At 32.8% G+C, this 14827-nt stretch overlaps 1 protein-coding gene across 3 annotated transcripts in view; it reads left to right on the plus strand.

The window, feature by feature from the left end:
• The window catches only part of LOC123649634 (protein FRA10AC1), a 32133-nt gene that overhangs the window by 4119 nt on the left and 13187 nt on the right, over positions 1 to 14827 (plus strand). For all 3 annotated transcript variants that reach the window (XM_045567784.1, XM_045567785.1, XM_045567786.1), the window contains 7 exons: positions 529 to 624; positions 755 to 800; positions 3541 to 3617; positions 6205 to 6288; positions 6851 to 6935; positions 11502 to 11547; positions 13620 to 13733. In XM_045567784.1, the coding sequence (XP_045423740.1) occupies positions 529 to 624; positions 755 to 800; positions 3541 to 3617; positions 6205 to 6288; positions 6851 to 6935; positions 11502 to 11547; positions 13620 to 13733 (548 nt within the window). The remainder of the gene's footprint in view (positions 1 to 528; positions 625 to 754; positions 801 to 3540; positions 3618 to 6204; positions 6289 to 6850; positions 6936 to 11501; positions 11548 to 13619; positions 13734 to 14827) is intronic.

Consider the following 14827-nt stretch of genomic DNA (forward strand, 5'->3'; position numbering starts at 1 on the left):
CTAGCCCGGGCAACAGAGTGAGACTCTGTCTCAAAAAAAAAAAAAGAATAGAATTCCAGAAAATCTAGTTGGATGCACGAGGGTTATGTTTATATAACTAGAGTTGATTCTCTATGGTCTGTGTTCTCTATAATCAGCCTTTCTTTGTCCATATTATTAATTACCAAAAGCTTCCTTATCCCTGTTTTACAAACAGGAAAATTAAGACACAGAGAGTTTAAATATTAATAACTTAATCTTATTAAGATTAAGGTAGTAAATGGCAGAATCAGAATTTGAACCAGGAACCTAGGTGGTCTAGAACCCATGCTTTTGTTAGTTTCATCTTCTCCATTTTATAGGTATTAAATAAAGTTAAGGTATTAATTAAGCTATGTAAGGAAATGTGAAATGTCTCATTAAGGATCAGTGAGTCTTTTTTAAGGCTTGTATTATTTAAAATATGTTCCAATTATGAAAATATAAAGAATTAGAAAACAACCTTTGAGAAAAACTGACTTTTATATGTTTTTGTTCTTAATATACCAGGACATTTGAAGATGATTTACTGCTCAAAAAACCATTTCAGAAAGAAAAACATGGAAAGGTGGCCCATAAACAAGTTGCAGCAGAATTGCTGGATAGGTATGGTACTTCAATATAAATTACATCCTTTGGTTTAAGATGTTTTATATTATAAACTTAGGGACTAGGGGATTTGATTATATTAAGTGGAATATAGACTTTTGAATTTGTTTAAAATTTTTTTTAACAGGGAAGAAGCAAGAAATAGAAGGTTTCATCTCATAGCTATGGATGCTGTATCCTTTTTATATTTCTATAATTTTATAACTAGTAGAGTATTTTTAAATCTTTTATTTCATAAAATATGAAGTCAAATAGGCCTTTTTGTTTTTAAATATAAGTGTTTGTTTATATAGGATTTTACCATTTATACTTTTGGGTATAATTTTCTTTTACTAATATGTAGGAAAGATCTAGAGATAAAAATAATGAAACATATTACTAGTAGTCTGTATGTAGGTTTACAAAGTCCATGAACCTGCAAATATTTTTTACAACTTGTTTTTTTCAAGCTTTCAACACTCCTCTTTTCTGTATTTCTCTTTAATCTCATTTTAATTTATTCTCTTCCTACCTGGTTCTTGGCTATTTAAGTTGTCTGTAGAATTTATATTTGAAATTAGATCTGTCTGTGGACTGTCCCCAGGCCAGCTGTTGCTTTAATTTTCAGACATGACTTGAAGCTATACCCTGCTTCCCTGTTTTAGCTATGTCTCAACTAAGTTTTTCAGTAAGACTTTAGCTGATGATACTAACTGCTACATTGGCCATCCATATTACTGTTGGGAATACTGAAGAACAAAAGATAGGCCAAACAAGGCCTGAAGTATTTCTGGGTATTTATTGCTGTGGTCAGAATTGGGAGAAGGAGACAGTGTAATTTGATACACCCCCTAACTGTAGTCATGTGTTTCACGTTGTTATTTTTCTAATATTTTTCTTTACGTTATGGAAGTACCATGTGTCACTAATTTATTCCTTTTGTCTTCTAACCCAATAGCTTAGCTTTCCTGTGACTGTCATCTGCCAGTTGTTCCCTTAGCATTTAAACATCTGCTCTGCCTTCTGTGATACCACGGCATTGGGGACATTGGAGCACCTAGTTACAACCTGGTGACTCTCACTCTGGTGAGAGTAAAAGTCTGTGCACTCCTTTTCTGGCATAGATGGCAGTGGGGCCACTGTTTTTTTTCTGGAGTGTTTGGCTGGAGTAATTGTTGTCTAAAAGTTACTGATCTTGCTAGGCTGACTGTTGGTCATCTGGTTAGAGAAAATAAGCTTTTAATGAGGCTTTTCTAGTCTGTGTTTATTGGTGTTACCAGGTTGCCAACTTCTTTATCTCCAAATCTGGGATGTATGAGACAAAAAGAAAACCTGGGGTACTCATCACCATGTCATACCATAGGTCTTGAGGTCCCCACCTGGTGTGCCTTCTTCTCTCCACCTTTCAGAGTCACCTTATGTTTGTTATGTATATAATGTCCAAGGTTTTTAGTTGATGATAGTGTGAGAAGTAGGGAGAAGTACCACTTTGTCTGCTTCATCTTCCTGGAAGCAAAAGTACTACCCACCACCTGTTCTTGTACATAAAATTATATTGGAATATAGCTGTGCTTCTTTGTTTATGTGTTTTCTATGACTGCTTTCATGCTATCATGGCAGAGGTAAGCATTTGCAGCAGAGACTGTATGGTCTGCAACATCTGAAATATTTACCACCTGGCCCTTTATAGAAAAAGTTTGCTGACCCCAGCTCTGATAGGTTAAGTGACTTGTCACGATCATGTCACCAGTTAGTGATAGATCAAAAGCTAGAACCCAGATCTCCAGATGTCTGGCTTTTCTCTCTCTTTCTCTCCCACCCCAGAATGGTAACTGCTTTGTTACCAGTTTGGAAGTGTCATATTCTCATTAAATACTCTATTAGAACATGATATCTGTTTAATATAATAGGATGTTGTCACAGACAGTATTATAGAAGGTGAGGTCAGTTCTGTTATACAAATATTTGGCTCTAGAGAGTACCATTGAGCTTTTTAAAACAAAAAGTACAATGCTATGTATCTTGTTAATACTGTATTGAAAATAAACATAGTTGTGAATTCTTTGAATATTAAAGTATTAAAAAATTCTGATTTCTTTTTTTTTTTTTAATTGAGACAGAGTCTTACTCTGTTGCTCGAGCTAGAGTGCAGTGGCATTATAGCTCACTGCAACCTCAAACTCCTGTGCTCAAGAGATCCTCCTGCCTCAGCCTCCCTAGTAACTGGGACTATAGGCATATGCCACTATTCCTGGCTAATTTTTCTATTTTTTTGTAGTTATGGGGTCTTGCTATGTTGCCCAGGCTCATCTCAAACTCCTGGCCTCAAGCGATCCTCTGGCCTTGGCCTCCCAAAGTGCTAGGATTACAAGCATGAGCCACAGTGCCCAACCACATCTGACTTCTTATGTTTGCTTTTTATTTTTTTTAAAGAAGCCTAATGTTAGGGTATAACATTATAAAATTTACATCTTCTATTTAGAGCCTTTACCATTACTGAAATAGCTAAATTACATTTTCTAATAATGAAAGATAAATTCTACTCCTTAACTTTAATTTTAGAAACCATAATTTTTAAATTTTTCATATTGTGATGAGTGGTGGTATGAGGCTTTATGCAGTTCAACAGTAGGAGGCGCTCTTTCCTCCCAGATGGAGATATATTTTTGTCACAAGAGTAGTATATGCTTGAAAAATATTCAAAACATTATGAAGAGTATTCAGTAGAAAGTGAAAGCCCCTCTCTATTTTACAGTCTTCACTCCTAGCAGTTTAATATGAACCCTTCTAGAATTTGTGGATGTATAAGCATGTATACTTCATATTTGCATATTTTTAAAAAGCTAAATATACTCATGCTTTTTTTCACTCAGTAATGTGTCATGACGCTGAACAACTCCTAAGAGAATAAAATCCTTAATTTTTGTGTTTCAGTATCAAAGACATACAAAGTTTGTAAATGACTATATTTTATACTATGGTGGCAAAAAAGAAGATTTCAGGCGTTTGGGGTAAGTATAAAGTTTACATAGAGTTGGGGGTGGGGTGGATGACTTTAAAGACCCACAGCTACTTTGTCTTCTGATTCTGTCACTCTTCCCCTGCTTTCTGTTCCAGTTTCCTTTTTATATCATGAGGTAGAGACGCCATCCACAACTTTTAGCTAAGTAGACCTTCATGAATCCTGTTTCTTTGGACAGGCCTCAGATGGCCTCCTCACCTGCTGAGTCAGGTACAACCCTGACATTAACAGGGTATGTGAGGAATACTCATGTGTCTTATTGGCAAGGATCTTTGAAATAAGGACATTTTTAGACCTTAATATTTGGGATTGCTTTTTGAAAGGTAGGGCAAACAAGAAACCTAACTCTAGCATTACCTGCACTTGAAAGTCCTTCCTAATTTGATGCTTTTCTATCAGAGCCTCTCGGTTTTGTGTGAGTTTTTTTTTTTCTGACTTAACAATTTTATGAGTTGGTAGGGCCCTGAAAAACATTTGTACCATCTCATCTACCCTAAGTTTATCTCCCCTATCAATTTAGCTTGTATCCCCCAACAATCAATTTTTTCTACTTCCAAACTGTTAGTATTTATCTTAAAAGATCAAACCCTTCATCTCTCTTCCTCCCTTACTCAGTCTTCCTAGGAAACTATAGTAAAGCAAGGTATGGAAAACGTCCATATTTTTTTGAACTAAATCTCAATGGAGTGATGTTACTTACTTTGGGTTAGATTCTGAAACTTATTTTCATTCACTTTTCTTTATTCATTTAGTGTTTATTCAGGTTTCTTATCCTAGGTTTGGTAATGTAGCACCATTTTATATAATTGAAACCACTGCTAGAGATAGATTCCTTATCCATTTAACTTGCTTCTGTAGCAGCACTGTTTTTTCTTAATTTAATTTTTCTTCATTAACATAACTACATATTCATAGGGGTATATATATTTTGTTACATATATGGCGATCAGATAAAGGTAATCAGTATATCCATCATCTCAAACATCTATCATGTGATTGTGTTGGGAACATTCAATATCCTTCTAGTTATTCAAAACTATGTAATATTAATATATTATTATTAACTATAATCATCCTGCAATGCCATGGAATTTTAGAACTTATTCTTCCTATCTAGCTGTAATTTTGTATCCTTTAACAGATCTCTCCCTATACCTTCCTTCCCTCTACCCTTCCCAGCCTTTAGTATCCTCTGTTCTACTTTTTACTTCTATGACATAAACTTTTTTTAGTTTCCCCATATGAGTGAGAACATGCAGGCAGCATTTAACTTTCTATTCCCGACTTATTTAACTTAATATATTATAATGTCCTCCAATTCTGTCCATGTTGCCATGAATGACAGAATTTCATCCTTTTTATGGCTGAATGGTATTCCATGCTGTATATATGCTACATTTTCTTTATTCATCTGTTGTGGGACACCTAGGTTGATTTCATATCTTGACTATTGTAAATAACGCTGCAGTAAACATGGGAGTGCAGATGTCTCTTTGGTATATTGATTTCCTTTCCTTTCAATAAATTCCCAGGAGTGGAATTGCTAAATCATATGGTAGTTCTATTTGTAGTTTTCTGAGGGATTCCCATACTGTTCTCCACAGTGGTTATACTAGTTTGCATTCCCACCAACGGTGTATAAGAGTTCCCTTTTCTCCACATCCGTGCTAGTTTTTTTTTTCTTTTTGATAATAGCCATCCTTCCTGGAGTGAGATGATATCCCACTGTGGTTTTGATTTGCATCTCCCTGATGATTAATGATGTTGAGCATTTTTCATATACCTTTTGGCTATTTGTATGTCTTCTGAGAAATATCATTTGAGATCATTTGCCCATTTTAAAACCAGATTGATTGGTTTTTGCTGTTGAAATGTTCCTTTTATATTCTGGATATTAATCCCCTGTCAGATAGCTTGAAAATATTTTCTCCCATTCTGTAGATTGTCTCTTTACTCTGTCATTTGTTTCCTTTGCTGTGCAGAAGCTTTTTAGTTTGATATAATCCCATTTGTGTATTTTTGTTTTTGTTGCCTGTGTTTTTAAGGTCTTATTCATAAAATCTTTTCCCAGACCAATGTCGTGAAGCATTTCTCCTATGTTTTCTTCTAATAGTTTTATTGTTTCAGTTCTTATATTTAGGTCTTTGGTCCATTTTGAATTGATTTTTATATAGGATGAGAAGTGGGGGTCTAGTTTCATACTTTTACATATGGATATCCAGTTTTCCCAGCACCATTTATTGAAGAGACTCTCCTTTCCCCAATGAACGTTCTTGACACCTTTGTCAAAGATCATTTGGCTGTAGATGTGTGGATTAATTTCTGGGTTCTCTGTTCTTTTCTATGAGTCTATATGTCTGTTTTTATGTAGCAGCACTCTTTATAAGTGCCTTTTGAAAATACTGAAATAGTTTTCATAAATAAATGTGTGTGTATGTATACATATATACTCATAAAACTATACATTCATGTATTATATCTTTATTCAAGTTTTCAAAAATCTCACAAAACTGTTTAACCTCCTAAATTTGACTAATTTTGTTTTTATATAAAATTAAAATAGTTTTATCTTCCAGGGAAAATGACAAGACAGACTTGGATGTTATACGAGAAAATCATAGATTCCTGTGGAATGAGGAGGATGAAATGGACATGACTTGGTAATTTTAGCCATCAAATGCTTTGGTCCTTTCTCTCCCATTCTCTCAGTATTTTCTTACCTTGTCCCTTATCCAAGATATTCAGCTCCTTCATAGAATAGTTCTGAATTGAGGACAAAAAATTATGCCTAGGATTATTGAATCTGGTTTGATTCCTTTGGTAATTTTGACAGTTTTGACTGACTTCTTACTGCTTGACTTAGTCTTTTAAAAATAACATTTTTTATTATAGTAGTCATCTCATAATTTGCTATTATATTCTTCTTTATTTTTTGGGAAAAAGTAATACCTGAAAATGGTTTTAAAAATCCAAACATTACAAAAGGTAAAAAGTAAAGAGTAATTCTTTTTCTCATTTGTGATCGTCAGTCCTCCAGTTTCCCTCCCTAAGAGAACCACTGTTAATAGTTAATATCCAGATATTTTATGTATATATAAGTAATAGGCCTCTTTTAAAACATTAATATTTATGTCATATGTTATTTATTTGACATTGATTCCAAGTAGCAAACTATGGTTGGATTTCTAAATGTATAATATTTATATTTTTTTATGGACCTAGGGAAAAGAGACTTGCTAAGAAATACTACGATAAGTTATTCAAGGAATACTGCATAGCAGATCTCAGTAGATACAAAGAAAATAAGGTATGCCTTCACATATTTATAGAAGGAGGTTCTTATTCAAGTATAATATTAATTTTTATTATAATATCATGCCCCACAGTATTCTTTTAAAGATGCTAATTCTAGTCTAAGTTGTCCTACATCTATGAGGTATCATTTGCAACATTTAACCTCTGCAGTTTACAAAGGGCTTATGGAATTTATAAAGGACAAGGTGCTTTTTTTTCTTTGTGAGCTGAGGCATGAAAAGTCTAAAATTAAACACAAGTGGCTACTGGATCCTGTTTCATCCTGACTCTAGTCTAGAGACTCTAGTGATTATAATGAATGATTTAACACTGTAGAATGATGTTTTGTTTCACAGATGATGTTTGGAATTGATAGATTTTTAAAAATTGATTACCATTTATAGTGAGACAGATGCACATCTTCTGTTACATAAATATATGTCTATTCTGGTAAAATTAACTTTTCAATCAGTGCTAATTAGTAATGGCAGATTTCCTTTTCCACTTTACATCTTTAGCTAATATTAGAGTTATTTTTATTCTTAGCTCAGACTTCAGATTATAGCTGGAGAAGGTGACCCAGGAACAGATGATCTCAGTTGGAAATGTGAGAGGAGGGAATGTTGCATAAATATGTATGTTATGGATAGTGTATATTTGTACTATATTAAGAAAGACAACCTATTTAAAAAGCTATCTCAAATTTATATATCATAATGATTTCTTTTTCATTTAAATAGTCTGATCTCATTAAAACCCAGGATTGGTTTAGTAATTTTTCAGTAGTGCCTTTAATATGTGTGTTGCTTCACAGTTTCTTATAGACAGTAGTAATGTTCATTTTGTATAACTCTGTTTATAAACCCATGCACTTGGTGTATCCCCAAAACTTCTCAGTTTCTTATAAACTAGTTATGGACTATAGTTCACAGCTCTCATCTCTGCACCAGCTAATTAATCCCATCTAATACAAAAAGCACCACAGCAGTTGAAGTTACTATATCGCAAATCAAGTGTGAACATACTAAGTCTTTCTAGGAGTATGTAACAAAGCAGCTTTTTCAAACCTGGCATGTTTGTAGATTGTTCTTCAGTATTTATTGAAACTGCATTGGGTACTGTGAATTAATATGTGGTGACTGCCCTTCAGAAAAAGCTGCAGTCTAGTTGAGGGGAGAAAATACACATAAGTAAAAATAAAATATTTGAATTCTCTATTTTAAAAAAGCATGTTACTAGAAATCCTAGTTTAAAAAGAATAGTCTTGAAACAAATTGGATTTTACTATTAGAGCATGATGACTGGATATGAGGATAAGTGTAAGTAAGAAATCAAGTATGACTTGGGTTTTGAGTGTGGATACTGAGAGAAATAGGGAATTTGGAGGGGGATTTTTTGGGGGGGAATATAATGACTTTTTTGGCATACTATGTTTGAGGTGTTGGAGAAAGTTGGAGTAATGCCTTTGGTTCCTTTGCTTAGGATGTGTTTTCTCATCGTTTTATTACACAAAGACAGTATTTTTTTTTTCACTTAATTAAACAGCTCCTAGCTCAGTGCCTAATATATATGTAATAGATACTTAGGGCATTTTTAGTGAATTTCCACCTTGGCCTCATGCTCTCATTCCTTTCTTTGTTGCTTTTCCCCCTTCATCATTGAGAATTTAGTTGGATCATTGTATCAGTTAGGATTAAATTCAGCTGCAAGGTCAGAGAGCACCCCGCCTAAAACACTGGTTTACATCTAGAAGTTTATTTTTCTTTTACATAAAAGCCCAAGTAGATGATCATGGAACTTTATGATGTCAGGAAGTTAGGGTCCTTTCCTCTTACTGCTTGCACGTGTGACCTCTTTGTGATAGAGGGCAGAGTGATAAGACAAGAGGGCTCAGCACCAAATCCTGAGTAACTTCAGCTTTAATTCAAGCTATCAGCAGGAAATTTATATCTGGAAAGAATATAGGAATATGTAATTTTTAACTAGTAGGATATAGTTGCTGTTGTTACATCCCCATACGATTACAATCCCCATAAGATTGTAACCTTCTTGGTAACAGATAGTATTTAGTAATCACTTTTTATCCTCAATGGAATGCCAAGCCCAATAAGTAATTAATTAATAAGTATCTGTTGAGTAGATTAATGAATGAAAGAGAAAGTTTGGAAACTATTGCTGTTACACATTTGGCTGTGCTTCAGTAGACATCCCAACATATGTTGGATGGCAAGCAAGCTCCATATACATATATAGGTTTAAAAATAGAATTACACAGAGCTATTTTCAAAATTTTATTTCTTTTTTTCCTATACTTGGAAGGTTTTATTTTCGTTGGGTTTTAATCAGAATATTTTGAAATATTTTGAGGCTTCATTTAAATTTGAAATACAAAATTGCCAAATTCAAGTAATAGGTGATTTAAAAAACACTGAAGTTAACCATGCATTGAACACTTTATCTGAATCTTCTCTTGATACAATAATCCTGTGAGATTAAGTTTGTTATTATCCCCATTTTAATACATAAAGAGAAAATAGAGAATTTAATTAACTTACCCAAAGTTACAGAGGTAGTTAATGAATGGTAGAGCTTCTTGAATTGGATACAGATCTGCATGATTCTAGTCTGCATTTTTTTGTTTTTTGTTTTAAATAGACTTTCTTTTTTAGAGCAATTTTAGGTTCACAGCAAAATTAAGTGGAGAGTATAGAGAGTTCCCGTATGCCCTGTCCCCATATGCACAGCCTCCCCTGCTATCAACATCCCCTGCCAGGGTGGTACATTCGTTACAATCGAACCTACGCTGACATGTCATATCACTCAAAGTCCATAGTTTACATTAGGGTTGACTCTCGATACTGTACATTGTACAGGTTTTAACAAATAGATAATGATATGTATCCTCCAGTATGGTATAATAGAGAATAGTTTCACTGCCCTAAATATTGTCTGCGCTCCTCTTGTTCATCCCTCCCTCCTCTCTAATCCCTAGTAACCACTGATGTTTTTATTGTAGCTATAGTTTTACCTTTTCAAGAATATCACATAATTGAAATCACATAGTATGTAGCCTGTTCAGGTTGGCCTCTTTCACTTAGTAATATGCATTTAAGGTCCCTCCATGTCTTTTCATGGTTTGATATCCCATTTCTTTTTAGCACTGAATGATATTCCATTGTCTGGATGTACCACAGTTTATCGACCCATTCACTTAATGAAGGACATCTTGGTTGCTTCCAAGTTTTAGCAATTAGAAATAAAGTTGTTGTAAACATCTATATGCAAGTTTTTGTGTGGACATTAGTTTTCAACTCATGTGGGTAGATACCAAAAAGCACAAGTGCTAGAGATCAGAGCCTTTAACCATTGAGTTAATCTGCATAGAAAACAAATCTATTTACCAAAATTATGGTAAATTATGATAGCATATGAATGTCAAAGGTCTTAAAAGGCAGCAGAGACAGTCATTCTTAGCTAAAAAACAGAGTTATGTTTAAAAGTGTGAATGGAAATTTAAAAAGCTATCACTTTAGGGCTCCAGACTCATCCCACAGCTCTGGGCCAAACTTTACCAATGACAGAAGCCTGAGTCCGATTTTATATCAGGAGAGACTTCTCAGGTTAGGTTGATGAGATCAGGGGAGTAGCTTTTTTTTTTTTTTTTTTTTTTTTTTTTTGCTACTGAACCCTGTGCTCTCTTGTAGTATATGGGGAAAAAGCTGATTATATCCTTTAGTGAGCCAGAGGAGATCATATTAATAACAACTAAAAAATAACACTTACTGAGCATTTACTACAGGGATTAGCGAACTTTTTTTTGTAAAGGAACCAGATAGTAACTATTTTCAGCTTTACTGGCCATATGTCATCTGTCACAGCTACTGAACCCTACTGTTGCAGAGTGAAAGTAGAGGAAGTAGACATACATAAATGAATATATGTGGTTATGTTCCAATAAAATTTTATTTATAAAAATAAGGAGAAGACTTGTGTGGCATAGTTTGCTAACCTGTGAACTACTATATGCTAGTTATTATTCTAAGTACTTTATATGTATTATCTCATTTAAACCTCCTCACCCAAAGAAGTAGGTACTCATAGCTCTACTTTACCCGTGAGGAAAGTAAGGCAAAAAGAGATTACATTAACTTGACAATACTATACAGCTGTTAAATGGTGGAGCTAAAATGTAAACTTAAATCTGATTCCAGAGTCTGTACTTTTTTGCACTAGGATGTACTTCCTTCTTACTATACCATAACCTCTTTTTTTTCTTGTCAGTGTCATAGAACAGGATATATTCTTTATTAACTTAGGTATTTTACAGCCTGGCTCCTATAGCTTTTAAGGTATTTTAAAACTAAAGAAGGTTGTTCTTAACAGATAAGTTGGTAATTGTTCAATGTGTTTTCAAGTAACTGGAATCCTGTAAGATGAGAAAAAGCTATCATCATGGGAATTAGGTTTATTTTTTAGATTGTTAAGTGTCATTATTGTTGGTTCCATGTTTAGATTTATATGTAATTTAAATGTAATATTTAAATTTACTTTGGCATAAATGTCATTTTTTTCTTACCAGTTTGGATTTAGGTGGCGAGTAGAAAAAGAAGTAATTTCAGGAAAAGGTAATTCTTTTTTTTTTAATTTTGCTTTTTAATAGGATACAGCTTATTTGTTATGTTATGAAGTTATTAGGTAAGATTATTTTAACATACATAATATATTATCTACAGAAGTAAAATTAGAGAAGATATATTCATGTTACATTATTTTTAATAGTAAAAGTCAGAATATAATGCTCTAATGATTTATACCTTTAGAATTTTGCCTTTAGAACAGTCAATTGAGGATATGTAGAAAATGTTTAAAAAGTTAAAGATTTCATAGCAAGGAAACTTTCAACAATTGAATGCTTGATTCTTTCCCTTTCTTTATCAATTTTTGGAATAATAAGTTGGCATTACTGTATTTCAGTCAAATCCACATTTTGAAAGTAGAAATTAAATATTACTTTGAACCCAATAGAATTTCTGGATAGGCTAGTTCTCATTTGGGGGAGTCCCTGAGATTGAGCCCAAATCGAATAGCAAAAGACCAAACATTTGGTAGGTAATCAGTAAACGCTTTTTCTATGCATTCTTTTATTCATAATTTTTTTCTGAAAATTATACATCTCTATACTGTCTCATGTTATAAATTAGCTCTTATTGAATAATTTGCATTTTCAGTGTTAATATTATACTATATAGTGTCTGAAAACTATATAATAGCATTTAGGAAATTTTAAACTTACTTAAAAAAAATCTTTGAAAATGAAGGTCATGTTTTTACATGATTAAACATTTATACTATCCATGTGGCTCATACTCATCTTCTATAAATTAAATATGTTTTGTGTTAGATGTGAAATTGGATATGCAATAAAACAAACAGAATTAAATAGTATTAATTTGTTTTCTATAAATAATAAAGGATCAGCCCTGAAAATACTTTAGAGGAGAAAGAAAAAGAATAAACTTAAAGCCATTTTTAACTTTTCTTGGGATTACATTTTAGTTTGTGTTTTTACCTAAAAGAATGTGTTTTTATCTAAAATAATGAAATACCTATCACAATTTAAAAACTGTGTACTTTTGTTGAATGAGATTTTCAGGTGAGTTTACAATGCTATTTTTAAAAAAATTGGTGGACATTCTTTAAATTCATATAACTGAATGAAAGACTAGTTGGGTAAGGGAGAGAAAGCTACTGATGTGATTTCTTTTATAAAGTTATACTCTTATTGCCATTTTGACAACAAAGCCATTACTAAATGTATATATTTAATAAAGTATTCATTGGCAAAGAGTAAAAAAGGCTGATTTAGAAATTAGCCTTTGGTATGATTCTAAATTTATTTTGATAATTTCTTACATTTTTATGAAAAAGATTTGCTGGTTTCAGATTTCCCCTTGGTGTAAATTATTGTGATATAAATTTTTTTGTTTTGTTTATATAAATGAAAGTTTGATCTTATCTTTGTCTGCCAAAGTAAATAATTATTGAATAGTTTCTCTCTTTTTTTTTCTTTCTCTTGGGTCATCAGTGTTAGTTCTTTTTTTTTTGGAGGTTTTAATATATAGTGGTCATGGTAATGTGATGTTAATATTAGTGTGAGGTGATTCAGAAATTTAAGAGTATCCGGTTTGATTACTTGTACTTCACCTCAAAGTGCTAGAATTTTAAAATGTGTTTTCAATGCCCATTTTTGCTAGTATTTAAAATAAATGTCACTGTGTTAATACTTAAAAATATCAATTTTTTATTACTATTAAATATTGAAAGGATTCACCCAGGTATAAGTACATGTGTTTTGGAAAATGCATTTATTCTTTCAGGAACACTCGTTGGTACTCTCACTTTCGGAAGTATAAGATTTCCTAGTAGGGAGTCACTAAAACTCTGTATCCAAATATAAACAGTCTATCAAGCAAGAATTTTGTGACTGATTTTCTTGTGGCAGTTCAGCTCTTTGATTTGATACATGTGTACAAATGTGATGAACATACTGTAATTATTGTGGTTAGTTATTTTTTAATGCTGACTTTATATAGCTAAGACTTTATGTATTTAAACATAAATTTTAGAGATGATACTTGATCATATAGGTAAATATTGTCACCAGCTACCATTGCTAATGTTCCTTTCCTTGTTGCAGGTCAATTTTTCTGTGGAAATAAACGTTGTGATGAAAAAGAGGGCTTAAAGAGTTGGGAAGTTAATTTTGGTTATATTGAGCATGGTGAAAAGAGAAATGCGCTTGTTAAATTAAGTAAGTTGACTTTGGGGGAGGGGAATATAATTGATTCTTCCAAATTTGTCTTTAATTTAGAATTAAAAATATATGGGCTATTTAAAATTCAATTAAAATTTTTGACATATCTTCCTGGAAGTGTTCTTTTTCCTCAGAGCTCCTCAAAGTCTCAAAGAACTTTTGAACCTAAAATTTTTATATTCTTAGCATTCCAGTGACATTTTTGTAAAACAATTCTAATGTCAAATGTAAAGTGGTATAATTTGTAGAGTGAAGATCTGTTCTCATTAAGTTGAGAATGTCACCCAAGTTACATGGCTAGAAGGTAGAGTATCAGAAAAGGCAATGTAAAATCTCACATTAGCTGATTATTTAGCCATATTGTTGTAATATGAATAATAAATAAATTCACACTCTTTGACATTGTCAAAAAAGAAACAATTTAGGTGGCCATAATTGTTCTTGATTTCAGTCTTAAAGCTTAGTGTTATACTCCAGAATACAGCAGTTTCTCTTCATATGCATGTTTTAGAGTCTGTCATTCTTTTATTTCTTTTTAAAGCTAGTCTTCATGTGTCAACTGCTCCTCTCCGTCGTGTTAATGGCCTTTAGCCTTTTCTGTATCCTAAGTAAATATGCCTTCAGAGTTTTCTGCCTACTCTGCCACTTTTACCCACTCAGGAATGTCCCCCACGCCACTTAACGCCCATCAATACAGACTGGTTTCTGGAGTTCTTTCAGGAAGTGCTTATGAAGAAAAGTCAGCCAGTGTGGACTGAGATTAAGGCAAAAGAAGAGGCTGTAACTATGGACCTGTTTGAAAAGCTCCCTTCCATTTGAAAGTTCTTAGAACACTTCAGAGGAAATGACTATACCCAGATTATTATTATTAGATATGTTTAACGTGAGACACACGTTAATGCTGCCTATGAACACAGTTTTTAAAAATTGACAATACATTTTTCTAAAGTAATATTAGAATATTTTCAATTTCTCAAGCATTCTAGTATCATTTTTATTATATGTATGTATATGTATGCATTTTCAAGGTGGGGAGGATGAGATTGTTTTCTTCAGATTACTCTTATAGTAAAGGAATATAAAGAGAATTT

Source organism: Lemur catta, chromosome 14 (genome assembly GCF_020740605.2).
Source record: "Lemur catta isolate mLemCat1 chromosome 14, mLemCat1.pri, whole genome shotgun sequence".
NCBI classification, from domain to species: Eukaryota; Metazoa; Chordata; class Mammalia; order Primates; family Lemuridae; genus Lemur; species Lemur catta.